Source organism: Jaculus jaculus, chromosome 7 (genome assembly GCF_020740685.1).
Source record: "Jaculus jaculus isolate mJacJac1 chromosome 7, mJacJac1.mat.Y.cur, whole genome shotgun sequence".
Classification (NCBI taxonomy): Eukaryota; Metazoa; Chordata; class Mammalia; order Rodentia; family Dipodidae; genus Jaculus; species Jaculus jaculus.
In genome coordinates this window covers 25,107,556-25,135,281 of record NC_059108.1, presented here as the reverse complement: position 1 = coordinate 25,135,281, position 27,726 = coordinate 25,107,556, and the positions used below count along the sequence as shown (strand labels likewise).

At 41.6% G+C, this 27,726-nt stretch overlaps 2 protein-coding genes across 8 annotated transcripts in view; one reads left to right on the top strand and one right to left on the bottom strand.

Annotated features, from left to right (window-relative positions):
* Phf11 (PHD finger protein 11) overlaps positions 1 to 4,959 on the top strand; it is a 33,912-nt gene extending 28,953 nt beyond the window's left edge. Inside the window, exon 10 of the mRNA XM_045154553.1 lies at positions 4,277 to 4,959. Within this exon, the coding sequence (XP_045010488.1) occupies positions 4,277 to 4,434 (158 nt within the window). The 3' untranslated portion in view covers positions 4,435 to 4,959. The remainder of the gene's footprint in view (positions 1 to 4,276) is intronic.
* A 1,715-nt stretch (positions 4,960 to 6,674) lies between these two features.
* The window catches only part of Rcbtb1 (RCC1 and BTB domain containing protein 1), a 69,343-nt gene continuing 48,291 nt past the window's right edge, over positions 6,675 to 27,726 (bottom strand). For all 7 annotated transcript variants that reach the window (XM_045154164.1, XM_045154161.1, XM_045154160.1 and 4 more), the window contains 4 exons: positions 25,611 to 25,737; positions 21,695 to 21,846; positions 18,959 to 19,089; positions 6,675 to 8,929 (listed from right to left, as the gene is read on the bottom strand). In XM_045154164.1, coding sequence (XP_045010099.1) covers positions 8,789 to 8,929; positions 18,959 to 19,089; positions 21,695 to 21,846; positions 25,611 to 25,737 — 551 coding nt within the window. In that variant the 3' untranslated portion in view covers positions 6,675 to 8,788. The remainder of the gene's footprint in view (positions 8,930 to 18,958; positions 19,090 to 21,694; positions 21,847 to 25,610; positions 25,738 to 27,726) is intronic.

Sequence of the window (27,726 nt, the reverse complement as noted above, 5' to 3'; positions counted from 1 at the left end):
TTTAGTATATTCTCCTTTCAACACTGGATTACTTTGATATGATTAGGATCTCACCTCTACCAAGGCTGCTCCACACACCTTCTGGATGAGGGTGGGTGGCAGATTCTAACAACTGGGTGTAACATCTTGCTCTACACTTTGTTCTTTCCCACAGATGTGCTTATCTGTTAAGACAGTAGGTTTTCTCTGTGGAGATAGCACTGCTCATGAACCTATCTCAACACAAGCAGCTTTTCACATTCCTGAGGCTTGTCTGCAGGTTCGAGCAGGGTATTGCTTGACCGAAGACCGGTCCTCCTTTATTCCAGGACAGTCATCCTCTTTGACCGAGTGAGCGACCAAGTGTGCAGCTTCAGGGAGGGGCGCACATGGAGTGCTGAGAGAGGAAGGGGACACCCACCTAGCCAGCCAGATCTGCCACATCAACCCTGGTGATCAATGGGGTGACAGATGTTGCAGCCAAATTGCCCTCACATCCCTGTTACATATTCTTACTGGAACTTTGTAATGTTACTTTTTTTTAAATAATTTTTTTTTTTACTTGAGAGAGAGAATTGGCATGCCAGGGCCTCAGCCACTACAATCAAACCCCAGACTCTTGTACCACCTAGTGGGCATGTGTGACCTTGCACGTGTCTCACCTTTGTGTGCCTGGCTTATGTGGGATCTGGAGAATTGAACATGTGTCCTTAGGCTTCACAGGCAAGCACCTCAACCGCTAAGCCATCTCTCCAGCTCTAATGTTACATTTTTACCAGGGAATGTGACAGTGGGCATTATCTATAAAATTACATAGGCAACCATGAGAAGGGAAGAAGAGCTGTTGAAAGAGGGACGAGGCAGGCAAAAAAACCAAATGTGACATGAAAGTGGAATGGAGACTCTGGGTGGGGGGAGAAAAAAAGGGAGAGAGAGAGAAGGATAAAGCGAAAAGAAAACAAATTTCATTTGAAAACTGACAAAATTAGGGGCTAGGGATATGGCTCAATGGTTAGACACTTGTTTGCAAAACCTGTCAGTGCAGGCTTGATTCATCAATACCCATATAAAGCTAGATGCATGTGGCAAATGTGTCTAGAGTTTGTTTGCAGCAGCAAGAGGCCCTGGTGCATCCATGCTTGCTTGTTTGTATATTCTTTTTCTCTCAATAAATACTATTTTTTAATATTTTTTATTTTCTTTATTTTTTTTTAAATTTTCTTTCTTTCTTTATTTATTTGAGAGCGACAGACAGAGAGAAAGACAGATAGAGGGAGAGAGAGAGAATGGGCGCGCCAGGGCTTCCAGCCTCTGCAAACGAACTTCAGATGCGTGCGCCCCCTTGTGCATCTGGCTAACGTGGGACCTGGGGAACCGAGCCTCGAACCGGGGTCCTTAGGCTTCACAGGCAAGCGCTTAACCGCTAAGCCATCTCTCCAGCCCAATATTTTTTATTTATATGTGTGTGTGAGAGAGAGAATGGGCATGTCAGGGCCTTCAGCCACTGCAAACAAATTCCAAAGCATGTGTCACCTTGTGTATCTGGCTTACATGGGTCCTGGGGAATCAAACCTGGGTCCTTTAGATTTTCAGGCCAGCGCCTTCACTGCTAAGCCATCCCTCCAGCCCCAAACATAATTCTTTATATGCTAATAAAAAATTAAAAACAGGACTGGAGAGATGGCTCAGAAGTCAAGGCACTTGCCTGCAAAGCCTAACGAGCAGAGTTCAAGTCCCCAATACCCACGTAAAGCCAGATGCACAAAGTAGTGGATACATTTGGAGTCCATTTGCAGTGGCTGGAGGTCCTGGCATACCCATTCTCTCTGTCTCTCTCTCTGGTTGCAAATAAATAACATTTTAAATATAAATATAAATGAAGAGTTAAAAAATATATGTTACATTTTTAATAAGGTGGCAGCCAGGCATGGTGACACACACTTTTAAAAATATTTATTTAGGGCTGGAGAGATGGCATAGCGGTTAAGCGCTTGCCTGTGAAGCCTATGGACACCGGTTCGAGGCTCAGTTCCCCAGGTCCCACGTTAGCCAGATGCACAAGGGGGCGCTCGCGTCTGGAGTTCGTTTGCAGTGGCTGGAAGCCCTGGCGCGCCCATTCTCTCTCTCACTCTCTATCTGCCTCTTTCTCTCTCTGTCACTCTCAAATAATCAAATAAATAAATTAAAAAAAAATTTATTTATTTATTTGATAGAGAGAAAGATGCAGAGAGAGAGAGAGAATGGGCACACCAGGGCCTTCAGCCACTGCAAATGAACTCCAGATGCATGCACCCCCTTAGTGCATCTGGCTTACATGGGTCCTTTGGCTTTGCAGGTAAACATCTTAATCACTAAGCCATCTCTCCAGCCTACATATTAATTTTTAAAGAAAAATTATCTTTAAAAATATTCCAAACATGAGGCAGAGGATGTAACTCAATGGTAGATCATTTACTTTGCATGCGCAATACCTGGGTTCAGTCCCCAGCATTGCCTAAAACAAAACAAAACAAACAAACAAAAACACCCTACCAAAAACATGTTTAGTAGTCTTTTAACAATGTCCACTAATAGGAGTTACACTGGATTTTTTGGGGGAGGGGGTTGTTTCTGTTTTTAGCAAGGTAGAGTCTCACTCAGCCCAGTCTGACCTGGAACTCACTATGTTATTCTCACAGCAATCCTCCTAACTTCTGCCTGAGTGCTGGGATTAAAGCCATGTATTAGCATGCCTGGCTACTGTTTTTTGTTTTTGGTTTTTTTTTTTTAATGTGAGAGAACTAGAGTAAGAGCAAGAGAGAGAGCTGACAGTCAGGGCCTCCAGCCATTGTACTCGAACTCCAATGTGCCACCTTGTGCATCTGGCTTACATGGGACCTGGAGAGTCAAACGTGGGTCCTTAGGCTTGGCAGGCAAGCACCTTAACCACTAAGCAATCTCTCCAGCCCCAGCCCCAGCCCCAGCCCCAGCCCCAGCTCCTTTTTTTTTTTTTTCTTTTTGAGGTTGGGTCTCTATCAATCCATCTCTTCAGCCCTAGCTACTGGTTTTTTTGTTTGTTTGTTTGGTTGGTTTTATGAGGCAGGGTCTCACTCTAGCCCAGGCTGACTTGAAATTCACTATGTAGTCTCAGGGAGGCCTCAAACATGGCAGTCCTCCTACCTCTGCCTCCTGAGTGCTTGGATTAAAGGCATGCACTACCAAGCTCAGCAAATATTTGTTTTTTTACACAGAGAGAGAATGGGTGCACCAGGGCCTCTAGCGACTGCAAACTCCAGACACATGTGCCATCATGTGCATCTAGTTTACGTGGGCTCTGGGGAAGCAAGCCTGGGTCCTTAGGTTTTGCAGGCTATTTATTTTTAAGGTGTATGTTGTAAGGGTCTTTTACCTTTGCTTGTCTGCATAAGTTTCATGTTTTGGACATGTCACACAACATACTAGGTGAGCTGGTTAATGATGTAGGGCACCTAGAAACACTGCAACTGCATAAGAACCAGGTGAAAAGGTTTAACTTTTAATATAAATAACAATGGCTGAACTTAGCCTTACCACAAGCTCACTGGGTATGCAGCTACTCCAAAGGACTATATTTTAAAACTCCAATTTTGATGGTTCTAAGCCTAATTAAAGCTACTTTCCTACTAAGTTTCTACAATAAATGCCTTCTGGTTTCTAATTAATACCAAAAAGATTGTGCTTAACATTAAAAATGAGAATGCATAGAGCTGGAGCCATGACTCAGTTGGTAAAGTACTTGCCTATATGCATGAGGACCTGAGTTGATTCCTAGTACCCACATGAAAATGATGGGCATGGTAGCATGTGCCAGTAATGCCAGCACTGAAGAGGTAGAGGGAGGAGGATCTTTGGAGCTGGGTAGCCAGCCAGTCTAGACTAAATGGTGAGTTCCAGCCCATTGAGAAGCCCTATTTAAATAGGTGTGTGTATGTGTTTATGAAAGATTCATCTAGATCCTTGGCATTCTGGCCATATTCTGTCTCCAATTGCAATTACAGTCTGAACAAATGGATCTATGCATGAAGGTTATATAGTTGCTGTACTCAAATTCTCATACACAAAGAGGACTCTTTTTGCTATAAACACAAGCAGTCTTAAGCTTACCAATTTTGCATGTGTAAATGGTGGCATTCTATCCTAAATCAAAAGGGAAAGCTAAAAAACATGAAAGGACCAGTTGCAAACTATGCGCGTGCAAGTGAGAGGAGCTAGAAATAGCATATTACTTCTAGTCAAACCACCAGATAGCCTGGAGTCACTTTATTTCTTCTTTTCAAAGCAATAACAGACAAAATTCATCAATCTGAAGAAAAGCGGCAGCAGCTGAAGGAGGAGATTGAAGTGCTTCAGGACTTAAAAGAAACCTTGTACTCTTTTCAAGAAAACAGAGACCTCAACCACTCAAGTTCCACTTCAGTGTCCTCTCCATCTCCCTAAGGACTACCCGTTCCCAGACCAGGAGTCAGGTGACACTGCACACACGCCCAGGACTCGATCCCTTCCTCGCTCAGCTTCAGCCTGCCACCCCCACCAGCTCGGACTCGTTCTTGCCAAATGATGTTTCATACCCGACTGGGCATTTCACTTGCTCTCCAATGAAAGATCTTCCTCAGGTCAAGTGGATCAGTCCTCCCACCTACCCTATGTTCTGCACTTAAAGTCCAGGAGGCAAGGGGCTGTCTTCAGGTGTCTTCCCTACACCCTACCCACCCTGTCAATCTAGTTAACATCCCAGGTGCTCTGACCTCACAGCCTTCGCACGACCTGTTGTGAAGTCTAAACTTGCTATTTCCTTGACCAGCTGCTCCTACAGGTTTCCTAACAGTTTCTCTCTTACCTACTCAAGACAACTTTTCCTCCATGCCACTCCTCAGTGTAACTGGCAGTATCACATATCATACTATCTCGATACAGCAGAAATTCAATATTCCTAGGGCTCACTCACTATGACAATTTCCCACTCCTAACCTACTCAATAAATTATATTTGTGAAATAAATGCATAAAAAGCATTACAATCTTTTGGGCTAAGTTCCATCCAACAGTCCTCAGATGTAATCACTCTGTAGTCCCAGGCTGGCCTAGAACTCATGGCAATACTTCTACCCCAACCTCCCAAGTGCTGGGGCTAAAGATGTGCACCACCATGCCCAGTTCCCAACTGTGTTTTTGGATTTTTGCGGGGGTTTTGTTTTGTTTTTCAAGGTAGGGTCTCACTCTAGCTCAGGCTGACCTGGAATTCCCTCTGTATGCTCAGGGTGGCCTCAAATTCACAGCAATCCTCCTATCTCAGCCTCCTGGGAATAAAGGTAAGTGCTACTATACCTGGCCCAACTCAACTTTTATAAAAGTACAGTTTAATGGCATTAAGTATACTTACAATTGAGGACGGGGAGATGGTTCCGTGGGTAAAGTGCTTGCAGCACAAGCATGAGGACCCAAGTTCAGATCCCCAACACCTATGTCACCTATGTAAAAGCTGGGCATGGTGGCACACACCTGTAACCCCAGCCCTGGAGAAGCAGAAACAGGCAGATCCCCTAGGGCTTACTGGCTAGCTAGTCTAGCAGAATCAGTGAGCTTTAAGTTCTGGGAAAGACTATAAAAACAAGGTTGGAGTTAGGGAGATGGCTCAGTGGGCAAAAGCACTTGCACAAGCATGAGAGCCCAAAAGGGCCTTATTCACCCTGGGTTTGATTCCCTGGCACCCACATAAATAGTTGAGTGTGGCCATATATGCCTGTAACCCCAATCCTATGGGGAGCAGAGACCACAAATTGTTGGGGCTGATGAAAATGGCAGCTCCAGGACCCAATGTTCTCTGGTCTCTGCATGTATGCTCACCAATATGTGTGTACAGCACACACACATGCCAAAAAGAAGACACATATACGTGGTTGTTGGTAACTGAGTAAGACACGCAATGTTGACCTTTGGCCTCTATATGTGCATGTGCGTGTGTACCTGCACACACTGCCATACTTATACACAACATACACAAGCATATATACATATATATATATATATATATATATATGTATGTATAAAATGTGTGTGTATATGTGTGTGTGTGTGTGTGTGTATACACACACATACATATGGTCATAAACCACCATTCATCCAAAAAACTCTTCATCTTGCAAGACAAAAAGTACCCATTGAACAATTCTCATCCCCCAGCCTCTTCCCTCCCCCCGCAGCTCCTGGCAGTAGTTACCTGCCTCTGTGACCTCTACCCCACGACATTGTATTTGTCCTTGTAGGACTGGCTTTCTTCGTTCAGTATAATGTCCACAATATTAATCTATGTTGTGCTGTGTATAAAATTTTCCTTCTTGGGCTGAGGAGACAACTCAGATGTTATACTGAGACTACATAGTGAATTCCAGGTCAGCCTGAGCCAGAGTGAGACCCTACCTCGAAAAACCAAAAAAAAAAAAAAAAAGAAGTTATAAGGTACTTGCTTGGAATGCCTTCCAGCCCACATTTGGATTTCCCAGCCACCCACATCAAACCAGACAGACATTCATTTGTAGCAGCAAGAGACTCTGGCACATGTGCACATGCATATGTACATATATACACAGATGTGTGCAAATAAATAAAAATCTCAACAAATTTCCTTCCTTAAGGCCAACTACTATCTTTCAAGGAAAGAAAAAAACAGCTCTACATGCCTGCCTTAACAGATTACTTTATTAATGTCATTCTAAACATTACATAAACACATCCTATATACTAGAGTATCAAATATTGTTCCAGTAATAAGTTCAATAATATCGTTCAATAGTATAATACAGTATATTTTAAGAAATGTGACTGCTCTGTCTTCCATTACTACATCAGATGAAATCAATTCAAAGAATAATTTTTGTCTCCTATGATTAACAACAAAACCAAGTAGAAAAATAAAAAGACTGTATTTAAAAAATACTCAAGTAATTTTGACAGGCCATACATACTCAGTACAAGTTATTTCCACACTCTAAGAAGTGCTTCTTTACCTAGATCAGGAACTCAGTGAATACTTGTTGAATAAATTATCTATGTTATCTACAGATGAGTATCCCCTGCTCTACTTTGTGCTTTTTTTTGGAAGTGTTGTTTTTTTCCCCCTTCAAGTAATAGCAACAGTAAACATACTGAAATTACCACTTGAGACCATAAGGCTATGGAACAGTGACTGTCATAAATATTACTACCCATTACAGCAAATCAAATTAGTGTGCATTTATCAACACAGTAAGCAAAACTATCACATATCAGAACGAATTTTAACTTACTAATTCATTGGGCAGTCATTTGTGACATAGTCAGGAAAACTGGCTGGAAGTTCTCGATTTGTATTTATTTCACCTGTCAACAATTCCTCTTTGAAGCCTCACTCACTGCTCTGCCCAATATGCACTCACTCAAAGCTATTGCTACAACAGTAGCTGCAGCATACATTCTCCTTGTCAACGTGGCTCTGAACAACTCAGGCTCTCGGGTCAACAGGGCCCTTCTAAGCAGGAAACAATATATACTAAGGGAGCTCACATGGATGGGAAGGTCATGGACCAGAGGGCAGACACAACATCATTCTTGCCTCCCATCCAAGTACTAACTGGGCCCAATCCTGCATAGTATGGCAACATATGTGAAGTTTCACTCTTAAAGCAACTCAATGGAACTGAGTTTCAAAGGTGAATGCATTTACATCTCAAAGTCAAACTTCATAACCAGACCTAAAACCCTACCTATTAAATAGACCTTTTCAGGGAAAAAAAAATAATTTGGAGACCCTATTTCAAGGTTGGACTGTATTCATAATACAAAACGAGGAAAAACCAAAACTGGAATGTGAAGTTTCAAATAAATTTGTCATAATATGTGGCCTAGACAAAATAAGTAACAAAAGTTCTATGGAGTTCTATAGAGAAAGCGAGTTTTAATAACCACTTGAAGTCCTAACTCAGATTAATTTAGCAGCCATAATGGAAGGGCATGAGAAGAACGTGTATGTCATTGCTTTCCTCTCATGAGTTAGTATTTATAGGGGAAAAGTGAAAGGGTGATTTATATTTCAGTTTTCAAATCAACCTTAATAAAATACTGTTGGATAAGTAGTAAAGATTCTCATTCAAAAACATTCACCTTTATCCAAACTAAGTTTCTTTCATTATCCACTTTGCATGAGCAGTTCCAAAGTTTTAACTCTTTAGGTGCCTAAATCTAAAAGAGAATCCTGGCTAACCTAGAAATATATCTTTATTTATTTCAGTAGGTCTAATTCCTATTAAACAACATGTTCCTTTGACATACCCTGCAGTTAAACTTCATCAGTAGCAAAAGCACACCACCGACAAGCCTCACAGGAAGGAGCTGCACATCATGGAGCACTCACAGAGGGTCTACGTTCAGCTCACAGTTTACAACTGTTCCAACACCTGTGTCAAAGGGTTGTGATATGCGACTCAGCAGAGTTGCCATCAACTTTTCCAAGTTCAGAAACTCCTCTCATCGAAAAAGAAAGCAAAAACAAAAGCAGCTAAGCTGTCATCCTTTCACAATGTTCCAACCAAATACAAGAAAAGTCACATTTAGAATTTACGCTTCTGGAAACAAGACTTAAGATGGGCTCAGGAGAGCATACATCCTTCATACACTCCTGTAGAGAGCACTGGGTCTCAGGTGTGGGGAAAACTACCTGATGTGTTTTACCTTCAGAATCCCATCACTCGTAGAGCACACGCTGGACACATCACCACAGTGCCCCAGAGCACGCACACACAGCCCCGCAGCCTCAGGCTTCAGTTCTTAAAGGCTCCACATTTACTGGCTTTAGCAATGAACTCCTTTAGCAGGGGGCCGTCCATTTGCCAAAATGCCGCAGTCTGTGTAACTTCTGTCAAATGATTGATGCAAAACTTAAAGCAGAATTCTTCTAAATCCTGGACATACACAACAAAAATAAAAACAAAAAGAGGCCTTTGTTTATTATCTTTGGTTGGGTTTTTGTTTGTTTGTTTGTTTTTGAAGCATGGCCTCACTCTAGCCCAGACTGACCTGAAACTCACTCTGTACCCCAGGCTGGCCTTGAGCTTATGGAGATTCTCGTACCTCAGCCTTCCAAGTGTTGGGATTCAAGGCATGCACCACCACACCCAGGTGTAAATGAATTTTCATCTTTAAACCCCAACATCCCCAAACTCTCACCCCTTCCCAGAAAAGGCAGTTGAAGTCAGATCCTTTAAACTAGATGATCATGTGATATCAGAAAAACACATACTATTTACAAGAGTTCTCCTAACTCAGGTGTGACACACCATCTAGGGAGTGCCTCCCTTAGCTGTCCCATAGTCACCCAGTTATTGTAAGGTATTGTACAAAGAAAGCCAAATGCCACTTTAGGCCATATAATGTTTTGTCACATTCAAGAGATCAAAAAAGAATTATGATGTGGGTTAGTTTAGGGAAGACAGAATTTTAGGAAACAGGAAACATGCTAAGATTATGAAAGTAACACATAAAAAGGAAATCCCCCAAACCTTACTTTCATGCTCTTCTAATAAAAAATAACTTTATGGGCTAGAGAGATGGCTCAATGGCTAAAGGGCTTACTTGCAAAAGCCTGGTAGCCTGGGTTCAATTCCCCAGAGCCCACATAAAGCCAAATGAACAAAGTGATGCATGCATTTGGAGTTTATTTGCAATGGCAACAGGCCCTGACACAACCATTCTCATTCATTCTCTCTCTCTCTCCCTCTGCCTCTTTATCCCTGTATCTCAAATAATAAATAATTAACATTTTTAAGAATAACTATCCTCCACTTCTGGGAACTGCATGGTTAGCTTTGACGGGCTACAGTGGTGGGGGCTGGGCTGGGCTAGGGCTCTAGGAGTCTACCAGAGTTCAGCCCAGTCGGCTGCTAATAATGCTTCTCTGTGGTCAGCTGCCAACTCACCTTTTTCTTGCCCAATTCAAACGATCTCCAGGTTACTACTAAACTTTCAACAGACAATAAGTTTAGGACACTTTCAAATATAGGTAGAGGCAGCCCCAACATACTTATACCACCTCTCCCTCCTAATTCAGCCCTCTGTTTCCCACCTTCAAGAGCTCCCTTAGTCAGGCGTGGTGGTATATGTCTTTAATCCCAGCACTTGGGAAGCAGAGGCAGGAGGATTGCAGAGAGTTCTAGGCCAGCCTGGGACTACATAGTGAATTCCAGGTCAGCCTGAGCTAGAGTGAGATCCTGCCTCTGTGTGTGTGTCAGGGGGCGGGGGGGAGCACAGCGCTCCCATCCATGCCAATGGATACTTTTTGGCTTGTCTGATGTTTATGCCTTTACTATATCTCTGAATCCTGTTTAATAAAGGACTACACACATTCTTCATACTGACCTTGTGGATTGTCTCAAGGTAGCCCTCTGGGCAGGGACACGCTCCAGCAGAGCTCACCAAGAGCAGAGCTGCTCCCCTCCCATATCAATACAATTTCTAGTATGCTAAGTTCCCAGTCAACCCCAGAGAGGTATATTTACACAGATGGGATTTCTCAGTCAGGAAGAGTAAGTCACCAACTACCAACATTCAGAGGTAAAGTAACATATATAAGTGGTAAACCAGAACAGTTTAATATGTAATTTCTGCCTATGATGAGAGCCCCCAGCATTGCTTGTTCCTTCAAAACTTGGAACATATACTTATTAAACCAACTAGGAGACAGCTGGTATATATACAAACAGTAGATACATTAAAGCAAACACTAAAGGCTTTTTATCACAAATGGCTTGATTTTGATTACTTGATCAGCTGTCAAGTTGTACAATGAAGGTGGACAACTCATAGTTCTATCAAACAAGGAACTCATTAATACTGCAATTTGTGGGTCTTGACATTTACAGCTGCCCTGAGGTGGGAATTTTAGGTTGAGGAGGGAAAGATCCATGCAAACATAGGGACCTTTTTCTGTGCTCAGTGAACTCTGTAAACAACTTATTGTAAGGGTCTTCTCACCTCAGCTGAAGGTTTTTTCAGAAAAATCATACAGATGGATATTACGAGAGAAACCACAGATAATGTGCACCAACCAGCTACCAAAGACGTTTTCTAGAAAATTCAAGGTACATTTAAAATGTTAGCACAGGGGCTGGAGAGATGGCTCAGCAGTTAAGGTGCTTGCTTGCAAAGCCTACGGACCTGGATTCGATTCCCCAGTACCCATGTAAAGCCAAATGCACAAAGCGGTGCATACCTCTAGAGTTTACAGTGGCAACAGGTCCTGGCATGCCCATTATCTCCCTATCTGCCTCTTTCTCTCTCTCTTAAATAAATAAAATATTTAACAAGTATGTTAGCACAATTTCTAGATCCAAGTCTTTTTCTTTTTCTTTTCCACTTTTTTTTTTTCTTTTTCTTTTTTCCTGAAATAGGGTCTTGCTCTAGCCTGGCTGACCTGGAATTCACTATGTAGTTTTAGGCTGGCCTCAAACACACAGTGATCCTCCTATTTCTGCCTCCTGAGTTGCTGGGATCAAACACAGGCGCCAAGCAAGCCCAGCTCTTTTTCTTTAGAGAGACAGACAGAGAAACCGACTCACTATGTATCCCCGGCTGATCTCAACACAAACTGAATCCCTCTGCTGCCTCAGCCTCCCCAAGTACTCCCTCAACTTTTTCAAGTGCTGGGATTAAAAATGTGCAACACCACACCTTGCTGGACCCCTGTTTTTTAAATCAGAGATTCTCAGTGGGCTCAAAATAAACCTGGATGTTTTTTGTCTCATAATAAATTAAAATGTGAAACTTATAAGCATTCCATTTCAAATAATTATTCAAGGAAAAGTAGTACTCTCAGTATTATTATATTAGTATTATAACTCAAATATTAATGACTAATAACTAGCTAGCAGGACTAAATTATTTTCCACAGGGATCAAAAAGTCGTATTTTATCTTATTCAGTACTGGAGACCTAGGAATGTGACTCAGTGGTTTAGTGCTTGCCTAGCAAGACAAAGGCCCTAGTTTCTATCCAGAGTACCTCCCCACACAAAAAGTAATCAGAGCCAGCCGTGGTGGCACACATGCCTTTAATCCCAGCACTCGGGAAGCAAAGGTAGGAGGATTGCCTGAGTTCAAGGCCACCCTGAGACAACATAGTGAATTCCAGGTCAGCCTGGGCTAGAGGGAGAGCCTACCTTGAAAAACCAATCATCATCATCATCATCATCATCAGGCCGGGTGTGGTGGTGCACGCCTTTAACCCAATACTTGGGAAGTTGAGGTAGGAGGATCTCTGTGAGTTGGAGGCCACCCTGAGAGACTACATAGTGAATTCCAGATCAGCCTGGGCTAGAGTAAAACCCTACCTCACAAAAACAAAAGCAAACAAAAAAAAGTAATCAGAAAGATTATTTTATTTGCATACAACTTTGGAAGAGGTGGACAACCTGGTGCACAGGAAGCTATTTGGAGTAAAGGAGCAAATCATACATTTTAATTATATAATTTCAAATTCACAGGAAAAGAATGCACTCAATTCCAGCAACAAAAAGACATGCTCGGGGCTGAAGAGATGGCTTAGCGGTTAAGCGCTTGCCTGTGAAGCATAAGGACCTTGGTTTGAGGCTCAACTCCCCAGGACCCACGTTAACCAGATGCACAAGGGGGCACAGGCATCTGGAGGTCATTTGCAGTGGCTGGAAGCCCTGGAGCGCCCATTCTCTCTCTATCTGCCTCTTTCTCTCTCTCTCACTTTCAAATAAAAATAAATAAAAATAAACAAACAAACAAAAAAAGACATGCTCTTCATGAATCCCAGGCTAGCCTCAAATTCACTGTGTAGTAAAGGCTGGCCTTGAACTTCTGGTCCTCCTTCTGGTCTTCTCCCAAATTTTGAGATTATAGGCATGTGCCACCACTCAAGCAGAGCCCCTTACCACTTCTGTGCTTGCTAATCTGAAGTTCAAGCCCATTTTGTGTGTGAAAAAGCTTATTCATTTCATTAACTGTGCAGAAATTACTTTTTTAAAAATTTTATTTATGGGGGGGGGAGGGAATGGGCATGCCAAGACCTCTGGCTACTACAAACTCCAGACATATGAGCCACCATGTACATCTGGCTTAAGTGAGCTCTAGGGAGTAGAACTTGGGTCCTTAGGCTTCGCAGGCTTTCAAGAAAAAGCCTTAACTGCTAAGCCATCTCCCCAGCCTCATAAATTACTTTTGAGTGTGAACTTTAAGAACTTTTTTCCCCTAGTATAGTACAGGTATAAAAATGGCCTTCTACAACACTCAGGAGGCAGAGGTAGGAAGATCACCATGAGTTCGAGGCCAGCCTGAGACTACATAGTGAATTCCAGGTCAGCCTGGGATGGAGTGATACCCTACCTAGAAAAACAAACAAAAGATCTTCTAGCCATAATTTATTTCACATAGTTTAGAAAATACAAAAAAAAAAAAAAAAAAAGATTTAAAAAAGCTGTGCATGGTGGCTCACACCTTTTAATCCCAGCACTTGGGAGGCAGTGGTAGGAGGATTGCTGTAAGTTCAAGGCCACTCTGAGACTAAAGAGTAAATTCCAGGTCAGCCTGGGCTAGAGTGAGACCCGACCTCGAAAAACCGAAAAATAAATAAAAATAAATTTTAATGAACTGCCTTTTCTCTCCCTTTCTAGTTAATCTAAACTGGTGATGTGTCTTACTATTCAATAAATGTTTCATAATTTCAAGCATTAAAAGCTTGCCAACCTTCAGGGGGCTAAGAAGATGGCTCAGTCAAGAAAGTACTTGCTATGTGAGACCTGAGTTCACATCCTAATACTCCTTCAAAAAACTGGACACACGCCACACACCTTTAATCCCAGCACTCTGGAGGCAGAGGTAGGAGGATCGCCATGAGTTTGAGGCCACCCTGAGACTACATAGTGAATTCAGGTCAACATGGGATACAGTGAGGCCCTACCTTGAAAAACAAAACAAACAAACAAAAAACTGGACACAGTGGCACATACCTGTAACCACAGCACTGGAGACTCAAAGGAGGATCCCTGCGGCTTCCTGGTTTGCTAGTCTAAAGAATGGGTGAGCTCTAGATTCACTGAGAGACCATGTCTCAAACAATAAGGTGGAAAGTGACTGAGGAAGACACTAAAGGTTGACCTCTAGCCTCTACGTGCACACATTTGCATGTATGTGCATACCCACGTGCTCACATGAATACAAACACATATGTGTATATACACATACAAAGTCAAATTGCAGTACATTGAAAATCTGGTTTAAATGACTGAAGTTATTTAAGGCAAATCTATGAGACAAAAGAAAGAATGCTTTTGCAAACAAGATTCAATTTTGTAAATTCATTTCCCTCACACATAATGGCACAATCAAGCAGCTTCACTTACCAATGTGTATATTATATAAATACCCTTCTGATGAGGCCACTCGTATTCATGACCTGTTTGTCTCACTTGCAAACAATCAGCTCTTCAATGTCTTACATAAGAAAATGCAACCCTTGCTCAATTAATAAGTTAACTGTTAACAGAGTAGCTAAACTTTAAATGCATTTTTAAAAACTCCAGGACTAGAGAGATGGCTTAGCGGTTAAGGTGCTTGCCTGCAAAGCCTAAGGACCCATGTTCTACTCTCCAAATCCCACATAAGCCAGATGCACAAAGGTTAGGGAAGCACAAGGTCACACACACTAGACAGCATAATCCTCTGGAGTTCAATTGCAGGGGCTGAGGCCCTAGTGCACCAATTCTCTCTCACAAACACACAAATAAAAAATAATAAAAATTTAAAAATCCAAAGAGGAGCCATCTGAGCAGTAGATACAAAAGACTTGCCAATAAGATCAAAGCAGATGGACAACCACTGTCTGTGGTGGACGAGCGTGCGCACTAAGACTACAGCACCTTCCAGTGGAGAGGGAAAACACAGTCTTCAACTTTATGACAATCTATACAGGGTGTTCTAGGCAAATCAAGTCATCAGAGTTACTATAGGTAGCAAGGGAGATCAAAATTTAAAATGGCTTCTTTGAAATAATTCATTCCAAATCTCTAAATGTTTAAATTATTCCAGTCATTATATACTCTGAAAATGAGTGGTCTTTCCTTTCCACAGATTTTCTTTCTTAAAACACAGTGGACTGAGGGTCCTAACATCCTCAGTTTTAAAATGCTAATGCTGAGTTTAGTGGCACTTTTATTCAATCCTAAACTTCCAAAGTAAAAACTGTAAAATGTTAATAACACTTCTTTGAAAGATCACTTAGCCAGGGTGAGACTGGCTATCTGGTGCCATGACTACCCATGAGATGTGTGTCCCAGACAGCCAAAGATCACCAACCATACCTAACTGTCCAAACCTGCTACTAGTTGTAAAACAATCTAAACCAAAAGTCTGTATTCACATTACACATAACAAGTACAAAATATTCCAGACTGTAGGACGTGGTGGTACATATCTTTAATACCAGCACTTGGGAGGCAGAGGTAGGAGGATCACTGAGAGTTTGAGAGCACCCTGATACTACACAGTGAATTCCAGGTCAGCCTGGGCTAGAGTGAGACCCTACCTCAAAAAACAAACACACAAAAAAATTCCAGATCTGTATAGTTTTGCTTTTGTTTCCCATAATATATTTAAATGTGTTATCACATGGGAGAAAACAAAAGTGCCCTTAATGGAATGGGGGTGAGGAGGAGGGGCATGGGACCAACATGTGATTTGTCCTGTCCATAAAACAAAGTTTCTAATTAAGTTTTTTAGATATGTGCTTCACTGATCAACGCAAATCTTTAAATTTGAAAGAAACTATGCTGCCCATCTAGCTTAAGAGCTGAGCTTTCCAACACTCATTACCCAAAATGTATTACAGAATTAGAGTAGTCTCATATTTACTATTTCCCACTAAAACAAAGTCATTAACATACAATTGCTCAGGAAGTATTTTCTGGAAAGTTATTAGTCTACACACTCAGTAGTATAAACAGAAGTTCAACTTTTAAAAATAAATTAATTGTGTGTGTGTGTGTGTGTGTGTGTGTGATGTGTTTGGGTGCATGCCATGGCACGCATGTGGAAGTCAGAGGACAACCTCCAAGTGCTGGTCCTCTCCTTCCACTTGCTTGAGACAGGGTTTCTCTTCCAGTTGTTTGCTGCTGGGAAGACCCAACTAGCTGAGCCACAAGCTTCATGATTCTCCTGACTCAGCCTCCCATTGCTGAAATTAGACTGGGATAACTGACTGACGATGGGCCACTTTGCACCCAGCTTTATCTGGGTGATAGATATTCAACTCTAAGCTAGATGTGGTAGCGCACACCTTCAACACCCAAACTCGGGAGGCAGAGGTAGGAGGATCGCAGTGAGTTTGAGGCCACCCTGAGACTAAACGGTGAATTCCAGGTCAGCCTGGACTCTAGTTGGCAGGCTTGCAGTGCACACATCTTTAACCCAGCTCTGGTGTTTTAATTAATTCCACTTTCTCCTTTGATGTCAACATTTTCAGGTCTGTACTGAGGATTATCTAAATGCTTTTTTGAATCCTGTTTTATACAATTTTTATTAAATCTAATAATGTAACAGCTTCACAATTGCCTTGCTATTTAACTACTAAGTCTGTACCTTGTTGTGTACATTAACTTCAAAATTATCTTGTCAAAGGTGAGCACAGAAGGATTCATGATAACTGTCACAGAAAAGAGAAGAAATGTGAGCAGACAGACTCCACATACCTAGTGTTATCACCACACACACAACTCAGTCATTCCCAAGCTGGAGTTTTGAAAATTAGTTTTTGCAGTTTATGTCTAATCTGGATTTGATCTTTGTGCTCTAAATTCTACAGTACAATCTCATAAATTTCCCAATACCAGCAACTCTGCTGTCAAAAGATGGCAAAATGCCTTACTACATTCCATAGTATTAAGGAAATAAAATGGGAAAGTACATGAGTCAATTGTATACCTTATTATCAGAACCTAAAAAATATGTCATAGAAAATGATTTTTATCTGTTATTCTCTATTTCTATGTTAAATGTCGATTTGTTGAATTTGAGGTTTGTTTTCTGTCTTAGATATCTTTTTAAAATGCACTCCTTCATGGTGACTGAGATGTTTCAAATATACTCATTCATTCAATTTAGAATATTTGGGAGATACAGGCCCTATGTCCACACTGTGTTACAGGCTCCAAGGAATCACATATATTTGCGGTTTCCCCCAAAAGGATACTTTTTTTGTTTGTTTTTTTGAGGTAGGTATCCCAAGCTGACCTGGAATTCACTATGTAGTCTCAGGGTGGCCTCAAACTGTGTATGAGAAAAATGGAACCGGGCCAGGAAACAATGAGCTGCTGTGTCTAGCAGTGGCATGAGGCCTTTGATGATGGCTTTTTAGAACAGCTGTTACCAAAAGCTAACAAGTTGCTGGTAACTGGGTTTAAGATGTTTGCTTCGTTACCATGGTGTATTTTTTATAATCATGGAAAATGTTAATAAAAATTGTGAAAAAAAAACAGATGAATGAAAAAAAGGTGTCTTCTTCTTGCCAGGTGGCTTAGACTGGTATTAGTCAGGAAGGCCCCATTTCTGGGCACAGAACTCATGAGCACAGAGAAATATGGAGAGACACAGAGAAGATTCTAGAATCAGTTGACCTACTGGATACAGATAAGTCTAAAGATATAGCATTTCTAATAAAGAGGTTCAAGGCATCACAGGAAAGGTAGGAAAACCCACCATTTTCCATTAGAAATAATCATCTTTGCACTTGTGGTCAGGATGCAAAGCCAACTACATCTAACCTTATGAAATATTTATCATAAAAGAACCTCAAACAAAAATAGAATACATTTTAAAGATGGCCAGCTTTGACCACTAAGTATAACAGAAGTTTGTCCTCTGACACACCTCAAAAGCTACAGTACAATCTCATAAATTTCCCAATACCAGCAACTCTGCTGTCAAAAGATGGCAAAATGCCTCTAAGAACACTCGTTGTGTCCCTTAAAGTGCATTTCTTGGCTAGCTGTTTTGAGCCTCTTTTTTTTTTTTTTTTCGAGGTAAGGTCTCACTCTAGTCCAGGCTGACCTGGAATTAACTGTGTCATCTCAGGGTGGCCTTGAACTCATGGCGATCCTCCTACCTCTGCCTCCCAAGTGCTGGGATTAAAGGCGTGCGCCACCACACCCGGCATCTTTTTTATTGTCTATGAGTAAGTAAAACTAACTGTTTCCCCCTTAGTCCATGAACTAGCTTTACTGCGGGCTGCTGTGGTGGTCTTCACTGCCTTCAATATTCACCAGCAAGCGCCCTCCCACAGGCCAGGCCCTGGCGTGCGCACAGGAATACGGCACAGTTCCTGCTCACCAGGAGCGCACAATCTGATGCTCAACGGCCAGAGCCAGCACTGTACAGACGCGATCTTCAGACTCCCAAAAGACCATGTGCAGGCTCTCTAGGGATCTGAGAAACCCAGATTTGTAACTCAGTCCAGCGCAAAACGGAATGGACCCCACACTAAGTTCTTCATGTGGGAGTCTCTGTGAGTAATGGGTCATGACAGAATTCCAGGCACACACAGGTATCATTCAGTGGCCTCCTGGGCTTCTGAGAGCGGGGAGTCGGGGAGACAGCAAAGCGGGTCTTGAGAAATGCACAGGCTGGCACTGAGTAGGACTACAAGCCAAGGCACACCGCCTGTCAGTCCAGTGGCATACAGTGTTTTATGTTCCAACTACGGGTCATGGGAGGGACATGTCAGTAAGTTAAAGCAAAAGTAGAACAACTAATTTTGAGACAAGAAGCAAAGAATTAAAGAAGCATGGCTAGATTTCAGCCTCCTTCAAGAATCGGCTGCTAAAGCTAATTAACATGTCCCTTATGAAAGAAAGCGGGAAGGAGCTCAGTGAGGAAGGGCGTTATGGGCAGTTCTAATTGCTGTTTGCTGTGTTATGTTACCTCTGCGTCATATCTGACGGCAGCGGAAAATAAGGAAAAAGCATTCTCCACAGTGATTCCTCGCTTGATAATATGCTGACAAAGCTTTTTGAGTCTGTTTTCACAGTAAGACGTTGCCAAGTCCAAAAGACCTAAAAGGAAAAGGTATAAAACATTAAAAGCCAGTATACATAATTTTCCATAATTAACAAACATATGTATTTCATTTTACATGAGAAATTTCAAAGTAAATGCTATTCAAATTTGGATAAATTCTTTTTTTTTTTCTTTTTTGAGGTAGTGTCTCACTTTGGCCCAGGCTGACCTGGAATTCACTAGGTAGTCTCGGGGTGGCCTTGAACTCATGGCAATCCTCCTATCTCTATCTTCCGAGTGCTGGGATTAAAGACGTGTGCCACCATGCCTGGCTGGGAAAAGTCATTTTTACTTCTTCTCTCTTTCCTCTCCTAAAAGATGCCTGATCTATATTAGAATTAAACAGTTCCTCCCATACTATGAAATGAAATAGTTAGAATTTCTCATTTTGTATTTCCAAAATGGTAAATTCATTAGTAACTTGTATTATATTAAAAAATTAGATGTGGGGCTAGAGAGATGGCTTAGCGGTTAAGCGCTTGCCTGTGAAGCCTAAGGACTCTGGTTCCAGGCTCGGTTCCCCAGGTCCCACGTTAGCCAGATGCACAAGGGGGCGCACGCGTCTGGAGTTCGTTTGCAGAGGCTGGAAGCCCTGGCGCGCCCATTCTCTCTCTCTCCCTCTATCTGTCTTTCTCTCTGTGTCTGTTGCTCTCAAATAAATAAATAAATAAATAAAATTAAAATAAAAAAAATTAGATGTGATAGAGAGATGGCTTAGCAGTTAAGGCCCTTGCCTGCAAAACCCAAGGACCAATGTTCAATTTGCCAGAACCCATGTAAGCCAGACGCATAAGGTGACACAAGTGTAAGGTCATGCATGTGCACAAGGTAGCGCACATGTCTGGAGTTCGACTGCAATAGATGGAGGCACTGGCGTACCAATTCCCCCTTCTCTCTCCCTGTCTTTCTCTTGCCCTCACTCGCTCTCTCTCTCTCATAAAAAAAAGAAAACAAATTAGAAGCTGGGCATGGTGGCACACGCCTTTAATCCCAGCACTCAGGCGACAGAGACAGGAGGATCTCTGTGAGTTTTAGAACAGCCTAGAACTACAGAGTTAAGTTCTAGGTCAACCTGGTCTAGAATGAGAGATTCTACCTTGAAAAAAAATTAGAGCTGGAGAGATGGCTTAGTGGTTAGGCACTTGTCTGCAAATCCTAAAGGCCCAGGTTCCATTACCCAGTACCCACATACAGACAGGTGTGTAAGGTGGCACATGCATCTAGAGTTCATTTGCAGTCGCCAGAGGCCCTGACACACCCATATTCTCTCTTTCTCAAATAAATAAATAAGTTAGCTGGGGTGATGGCTCAGTGGCTAAAGGTGATTGCTTGCAAAGCCTGCTGGCCTGGGTTCAATTTCAAAAGCCCAAATGCACAAAGTGATGCATGCATCTGGAGTTTGTTTGCAGCAGCAAAAAGGCCTAGCATGGCATGCCCATTCATTCTCTCTCTTATTCTCTCTCTCCTTGAAAATAAAATTATTTTTTAAAATTTAGTCTATAGTTATAAACTGTGTCTATATTAACTAAAACTAATATTTATTTCAAAAATTTGGGCCTGAAAGATGGCTCAGCAGTTAAGGCATTTGCCTGGATTCTGTTTGCCAGGCGTGGTGGAGCATGCCTTTAATACCAGTCCTTGGGAGGCAGAAGTAGGAGGATTACCATAAGTTTGAGGCCACTCTGAAACTACATAGTGAATTCCAGGTCAGCCTGGGCTAGAGTAAGACCCTACCTCAAAAAAAAAAAAAAAAAAAAGAAAGAAAAAATTTTAAAGCATGTGAAAAGCCAAAGGAGGGCTAGAGAGAATGCTCAGCAGTTACGGCATTTGTCTGCAAAGCCTAGTGACCCCAGTTCGATTTCCCAGTGCCCATGCAAAGCCAGATGCACAAAGTGGCATATGCATCTGGAGTTCATCTGCAACGGCTGGAGGCTCTGACATGCCCATTTTCTCTCTTTCATTCTCAATCTCTGTCACTGTCTCTCTTTGCTTATAAATAAATTAATAAGTAAAAATATATTTTAAGGGCTGAAGAGATGGCTTAGTGGTTAAGGTGCTTGCTTGTGAAACCTAAGGACCCATGTTTGACTCTTCAGGTCCCACGTAAGCCAGATGCATAAAGTGACACAAGTGTGTAAAGTCACACATGCACACAAGGTGGTGCATGCTTCTGGAGTTTGACTGAAGTAGGTGGAAGCCCTGGTGCACCAATTCTCATTCCCTCCCTCCTGTCCTCCTTCCCTCCCTCCCTCCCTCCCTCTCTCTCTCTCTCATTAAAATAAATAAATAAATAAGGCCAGTCTATTGGGCTTACCTCAAAAAATTAAAACAAAGAAGCTGGGCATGGTGGTACATGCCTTTAATCCCAACACTCAGGAGGCAGAGGTAGGAGGATTGCTGTGAGTTCGAGGCCACTCTGAGACTACATAGTAAATTCCAAGTCAGCCTGGACTACATCGAGTCCCTACCTTGAAAAACTTAAAAAAAAAAAAAAAAGTAAAGTCAGTAAAACTCTATGTTTTCACATTTCACTATTCTAAGACCCTGAGGTGAGAGATTTGCGCCCACGCGGTCTGGCCAGTCCCCCTGCAGCTACGGTACCTATGGCATCTTCAGGCGGCAGATCCACCGTGTCTGTGTAGAGGTACTGGAGAAAGGCGCGGTACACGGGGTAAGAGAACTGGTCTATTTCTATCACCTCCTTCATGTCCTCATTCCAATAGGACTGGAACATAGACCGGAAGTGCTCACACCTACAACAAAAGCAAAAGTTACCTAATAAAGGTAAGGAAGCCAGATAAACAGATTTTGAAGTTATATCTTACTATATCTTGGCTGGCACAAACTGGTATCATGGCTTCTCAGCACCAAAAACACTTGTCATGCAGTATTTGCCTTTTCTAACCTCTTTCCTAGAGCCCTGCACTGAAACAACAGTACTGCTTCCATGTTTCCATTCTGGTGACATTTTCCACACACTGGCTGTTTTTAAGTATACAGAAATGCGTTTCAACAATGAAATTAAGGCTAGGGACACAACTCAATGGTAGAGTACTTGCCTAGCATGCACAAGGCACTGGATTTAATATCCAGCACCACAAAAAAAAAAAAAAAAACAGAAACATATAAAAATCAAAAGGAAGAAAGGTAGTTTGGTTGGAAGGTTCAAAACTTTTGACTACAAATTAGCATCAGTAAATTAACATCACTGAAATCATTGCTTTGCTTTGTTGTATCATGTAGTAAGCACATGTGTAAAACTAGTTTAAATGTTCATGGGTGGTAGTAAGCTAAGTGCTGACATCATCCTGTCTCTTGTCATTATGTCTTTGCTCAGCCTGCTCCCTGTTCCTCACCTTTCAGACCTACCACAAAGTTCTCTATAAAATACATTCACTAGGATAATTACATATTAAGAAAACATATGGGTTAGAGAGATGATTTAGCACTTAAGGAGCTTGCCTTCAAAGGCTAAGGACCCATGTTCAAATCCCCAGAGTCCACATAAGCCAGATGCACAAAATGACTCAAGTGCAAGGTCACACATGAGCACAAGGTGGCAGACGTGTCTGGAGTTCGAATGCTGTAGCTAGAGGCGCTAGTGTGCCAATTGTTTCTCTTTTTCTCTCTCTCTCATAAAAAATGTGAAGGAAAAAAAAAAAAACATAAGCAGGCCTTTTTATTTACATGTACAAATACCTTCATGAGGAACTGATTTTCTAAATATCAGGTTTCCTTAAAATATATACTTTATAATTTTTTTAAATTTTTTACTTTGTAATTTTTAAAACCACTTTTCAAATTTGCTTAAAATGACATGACAGACATATACAATGTTTTCAAAATGTACCCAAAATAATAAAGAATGGTCCTACATAAATACTTCACCTGGGAGGTTAAAAAGTTGTTTAATAAGTGAAGTATGATGGATGTGACGAGCCAATAAACTATGAAAGAACAGACCAGCTAACCACAGGGACACACACAGGCCTATATGAAAGAACAGACTAGTGGGCCACAGGGACACAGACCATACCTTTTCCAGTTCATCTTTTCGCCTACTACTGTGCTTCAGAAAGCTACAGTGCTAGATAATGAATGAAATAACAGTTTTTGGTTCCCTTAAAGTGTATTATTTCCAGGTGTGATAGTACATGCCTTTAATCCCAGCCCTCTGGAGAATCGCTGTGAATCTGAGGCCAGCCTAGGCTAGAGTGAGAACTTAACCCAAAAACAAACAAAAACAGTATGTCATTTTACAAATAGCTTTTTAACTGAATTTCTAAGAGTTATAAATAACCAATTTAATGGACTAATTTTTACATACTTCTTCCTCTGTAACAATATCTTAAGTGAGCAATCAAGTCAATCAATTATTTATTTATAAATCCTCAGTTCCCTCACATTTACACAAAAAAATCTCTGCCATGTTCTGCATGTAGTTTAGAATTTGATGCCCTCTAAGGCCAGGAGTCCATCATTCCTGATTTTAAGTTTTCTGCTTGGAAAAAATAAGTAAATCTTTAATAATAACAAAAGATAGAGACTGACATTCAGTGACAAATCTTTTTTTCTTTTTCTTTTTTCTTTTCTTTTTTTTTTTTTTTTTTTTTTTTTTTTGAGGTAGGGTCATGCTCTAGCCCAGGCTGACCTGAAATTCACTCTGTAGTCTCAGGGTGGCCTCAAACTCTCAGTGATCCTCCTACCTCTGCCTCCTGAGTGCTGGGATCACACTCAGCTCAAACCTTTTTTTCTTTTGTTTTTCTACTAGTTTTCATTTCTAATTGAGTCCTGTTTTTATTATTTCACCCATCTCCTTACCTTCTTTCTTTTTTTATTTTATTTTATTTTTTGGTATTTTGTTTGTTTGTTTGATGTTTTTGAGGTAGAGTTTCACTCTAGTCCCAGCTGACCTGGAATTCACTATGTAGTCTCAGGGTGGCCTCAAACTCACTGTGATCCTCCTACCTCTGCTGGGATTAAAAGCATGTGCCACCACGTCAGGTATTCTAGCGCTCTTCTTGTTTAATCCTTCCCCCTGCCCCAGTATGCATCATTCCATTTTCTTTTTTTTTCTTTTTTTTTGGTTTTTTGAGATAGGGTCTCACTCTAGCCCAGACTGACCTGGAATTCATTCTGTATTCTCAGGGTGGCCTCGAACTCATGGCAATCCTCCTACCTCTGCCTCCCGAGTGCTGGGATTAAAGGCATGTGCCACCACGCCTGGCTGCGTCATTCCATTTTCATCTCACATGTGTTCTACTATCCCCAATCCCTCCTATCCTCTGTTTTTCAACTTCTCCCCAAATATTTTATTTTTTAACTATATAAACAAAATTACCAGGGGCGGGAGGGATGGCTTAGTGGTTAAAATGCTTGCCTGCAAAGTCAAAGGATCCAGGTTCACTTCCCCAGGACCCATGTAAGCCAGATACACAAGGGGGCATGTGCAGCTAGAGGCTCTAGTACTCCCATTCTTCCTCTCTCTCTTTCTCAAATAAATAAATAAAATCTTTAAATATACACATATATAATTACTAACAGAAGTAAAGGTATCCACAAGATCTGTAACTAATTAATTAATTTTTACTGTGGGGGAACATAACCCAGGGTATTTCCCATGCTAGGCCAAGTGCTCTATCACTGAGCTCTATCCCCAGTCTAACCCATAATCTGAAAACCAGCACAGGAACTGGATAGTACAGCTCAGTGCCAGCACTTACCTAACATATACACCACCCTGGGTTTAATCCCTAGCACTGCAAAAAAACAAATCATCATACTCCCCCACTCTATCTTCCTAAAAGTCACATGAGCATAAACAAATCTTTTTGTCAATAAACAGATTGATGCCATCAGTAAAAATAATAAGATATTAGGTTTTTTTTTTTTTGGGGGGGAAGGTATTTTGAGGCAGGGTCTCACTCTAGCCTAGGCCAATCTGGAACTCAGAGCTGGCTTCAAACTCACAGCAATACTCCTGCAAAATTGTTAGGCTGTAACCCTTCCTTGTACTGCAAAGCCTATTTCTTATTAGTGTCCATTTGTAGAGTAATAAACAAATGGAAATTGCAAAAAGAAAAAAATAAAGTTATAGATAACCAAACTCATACAAGAATCACTGGTTTTCAGGTTGGGAGATGGCCCAGCAGATAGAACCACTTGCAAAGCCGCTGGGCCAGGTTCAATCCCCAGCACACACACAAAGCAAAAAGTGACCCAAGCTGGGTGTGGTGGCTCACGCCTTTAATCCCAGCACTTGGGAGGCAGAAATAGGAGAATCACTGTGAGCTCAAGGCCAGCCTGAGACTATATAGTGAATTTTAGGTCAGACTGGGCTAGAGTGGAACCTTACCTTGGAAAAATAAGAAAGAAAGACCCAAGCATCTGGTGTTGGTTTGCAGTGGCAAGAAACCCTGGTGCACCTATATACACATACACGTGTGCATGCACCCACACCCACTCACACATACATGCTCAGGCAAACATAACGGTAAAAAATATTTTTTTAAGATACCTGATTTTCAACACAGCTTTATGGACATGGATATATTTCCCATCAATTCGAAACTTCAGATCAGCAGTTTCTGAACTATCAAATTCCTTCTTCAGTGACTCTGCAACTGTCAAAAAGTCTTCATGCTCTGAAGGCAATGGACGCACTGTTAACACAGCTCAGGAAACAGATTCAAGACATAAGAGGCTTCCAAAAGATCATTATGGCATATAATTCCATTCAGGATTTTTTGTTATTGCTTGTTTGTTTTTTTGGGGGGGTGGGGATTTTGAGGCAGGGTTTCTTCAGCCCAGGCTGACCTGTAATTCACTATGTAGTCTCAGGCTGGCCTCAAACTCACATTGCTCCTCCTACCTCTGCCTCCTGAGTTCTGGGATTAAAGGCTTGTGCCACCACACCCAGCTTCTACTCAGTTTTGACCAATAAAGTCCAAAACTCGTTTGACACATCAATTTTTCAAGGGTTTTTTTTCCATTTCAATTTATTTGAGAGAGAGAAAGGCAGATATAGGGAATGGATGTCCTATGGCCACTGCAAATGAATTCCAGACATATGTACCACCTTGTGCATCTGGCTTTACATGGGTCCTGAAGAATCAAACCTGGGTTTTGGCTTTGCAAGCAAGTGCTTTAACCACTAAGCCATCTCTCAAGCCCTAATTTATTTATTTATTTAGTTAGTTAGTTAGTTTTAGTGTTTTGAGGTAGGGTCTCACTGTGGTCCAGGCTAACCTGGAATTCACTATGTCATCTCAGGGTGGCCTTGAACTCATGGTGATTTTCCTATCTCTGCCTTCTGAGTGCTAGGATTAAAGGTATGTGGCACTACGCCTGTCTTCTAAAAACATTTTTTAAATTAAAAAACTTTTTTTTTGTTTTTATTTTTATTTATTTATATGAGAGCAATAGAGAGAAAAAGAGGCAGATAGAGAGAGAGAGAGAGAATGAGAGCACCAGGGCTTCCAGCCACTACAAACAAACTCCAGACGTGTGCGCCCCCTTGTGCATCTGGCTAACGTGGGTCCTGGGGAATCAAGCCTTGAATCAGGGTCCTTAGGCTCCACAGGCAAGTGCTTAACCACTAAGCCATTTCTTCAGCCCCATTTTTTAAATTTAAAAATCACCAAAAAAAAACAAGACTCAAGTGGTCCATGATACAGGATATAGTCACTCTCAAAATTTGACTGTTTCCCTTTTGGAACTACTTGTTTCTTGATTTCCCTTCATTTAAACATTGAGAACATGCTGGCTCTGATCTGGGTGGTATCGAGGCTGGCACAATCAAATCAAGGAGACCCCTACAATTCAAGGCAATAACCTAAAGTAGTCGAGTTTTTCAGAGGAGAAACTTCCTAAGCATCTAAAATCTAAATATTGTTCTTAACTCTAAAAATCTAATGTCCTGACAATAATCCTTCTACACTGTCTAGCATCAGCAGTTTTATCTTGAAGCAGCACATAGGCAAAGGAAATGGTTTCAGGAAGTCACTGTGTTACTTGACCCAACCTGTGGTGATGAGTCTTCCTAAATACAAATGTGTTCTGGGGCCTAGAAAGATGTCTGCGCCATTATAGACAGTTACTTCTAAAGCCAGGCAGCCAGGGTTCATTTACCCAGAACCCATCTAAAGAAAAACAGACAGACAGACAGACAGACAGACAGACAGACAGACAGACACACACACACACACACACACACACACACACACACACACACACACGGCACAGCATGAGGCATTTGTTTGTAGTGGCAAGAGGCCTCGGCATACCCAATACATACCACACATATGCAAATAAATGTGTTATTCTCAATAAAGTAAAGGCTTCTGTATGAATTCATGCAGCACTTTCTTTATATATTCTTTATATGTATGAAAAAAAAAAGGCACTACCAGAAATGCTCCACAGTCAGGGTACTGAACAAAGCTGCCTGAGGCACAGGAGACAGGTTTTGATGGTCTCAAGCTGAGAATAGTGACTTAACCAAAGAGTTCAGCTGCTGAGGCCTGGATCAACCTGTGTCATTCAGTAGCCTGGTGTTACCAGGGCAACTCCAGAAGAGGGACACAAGTTAAAAATCTAGGCTAAGGCCAGGTGTGGTGGCGCATGCCTTTAAT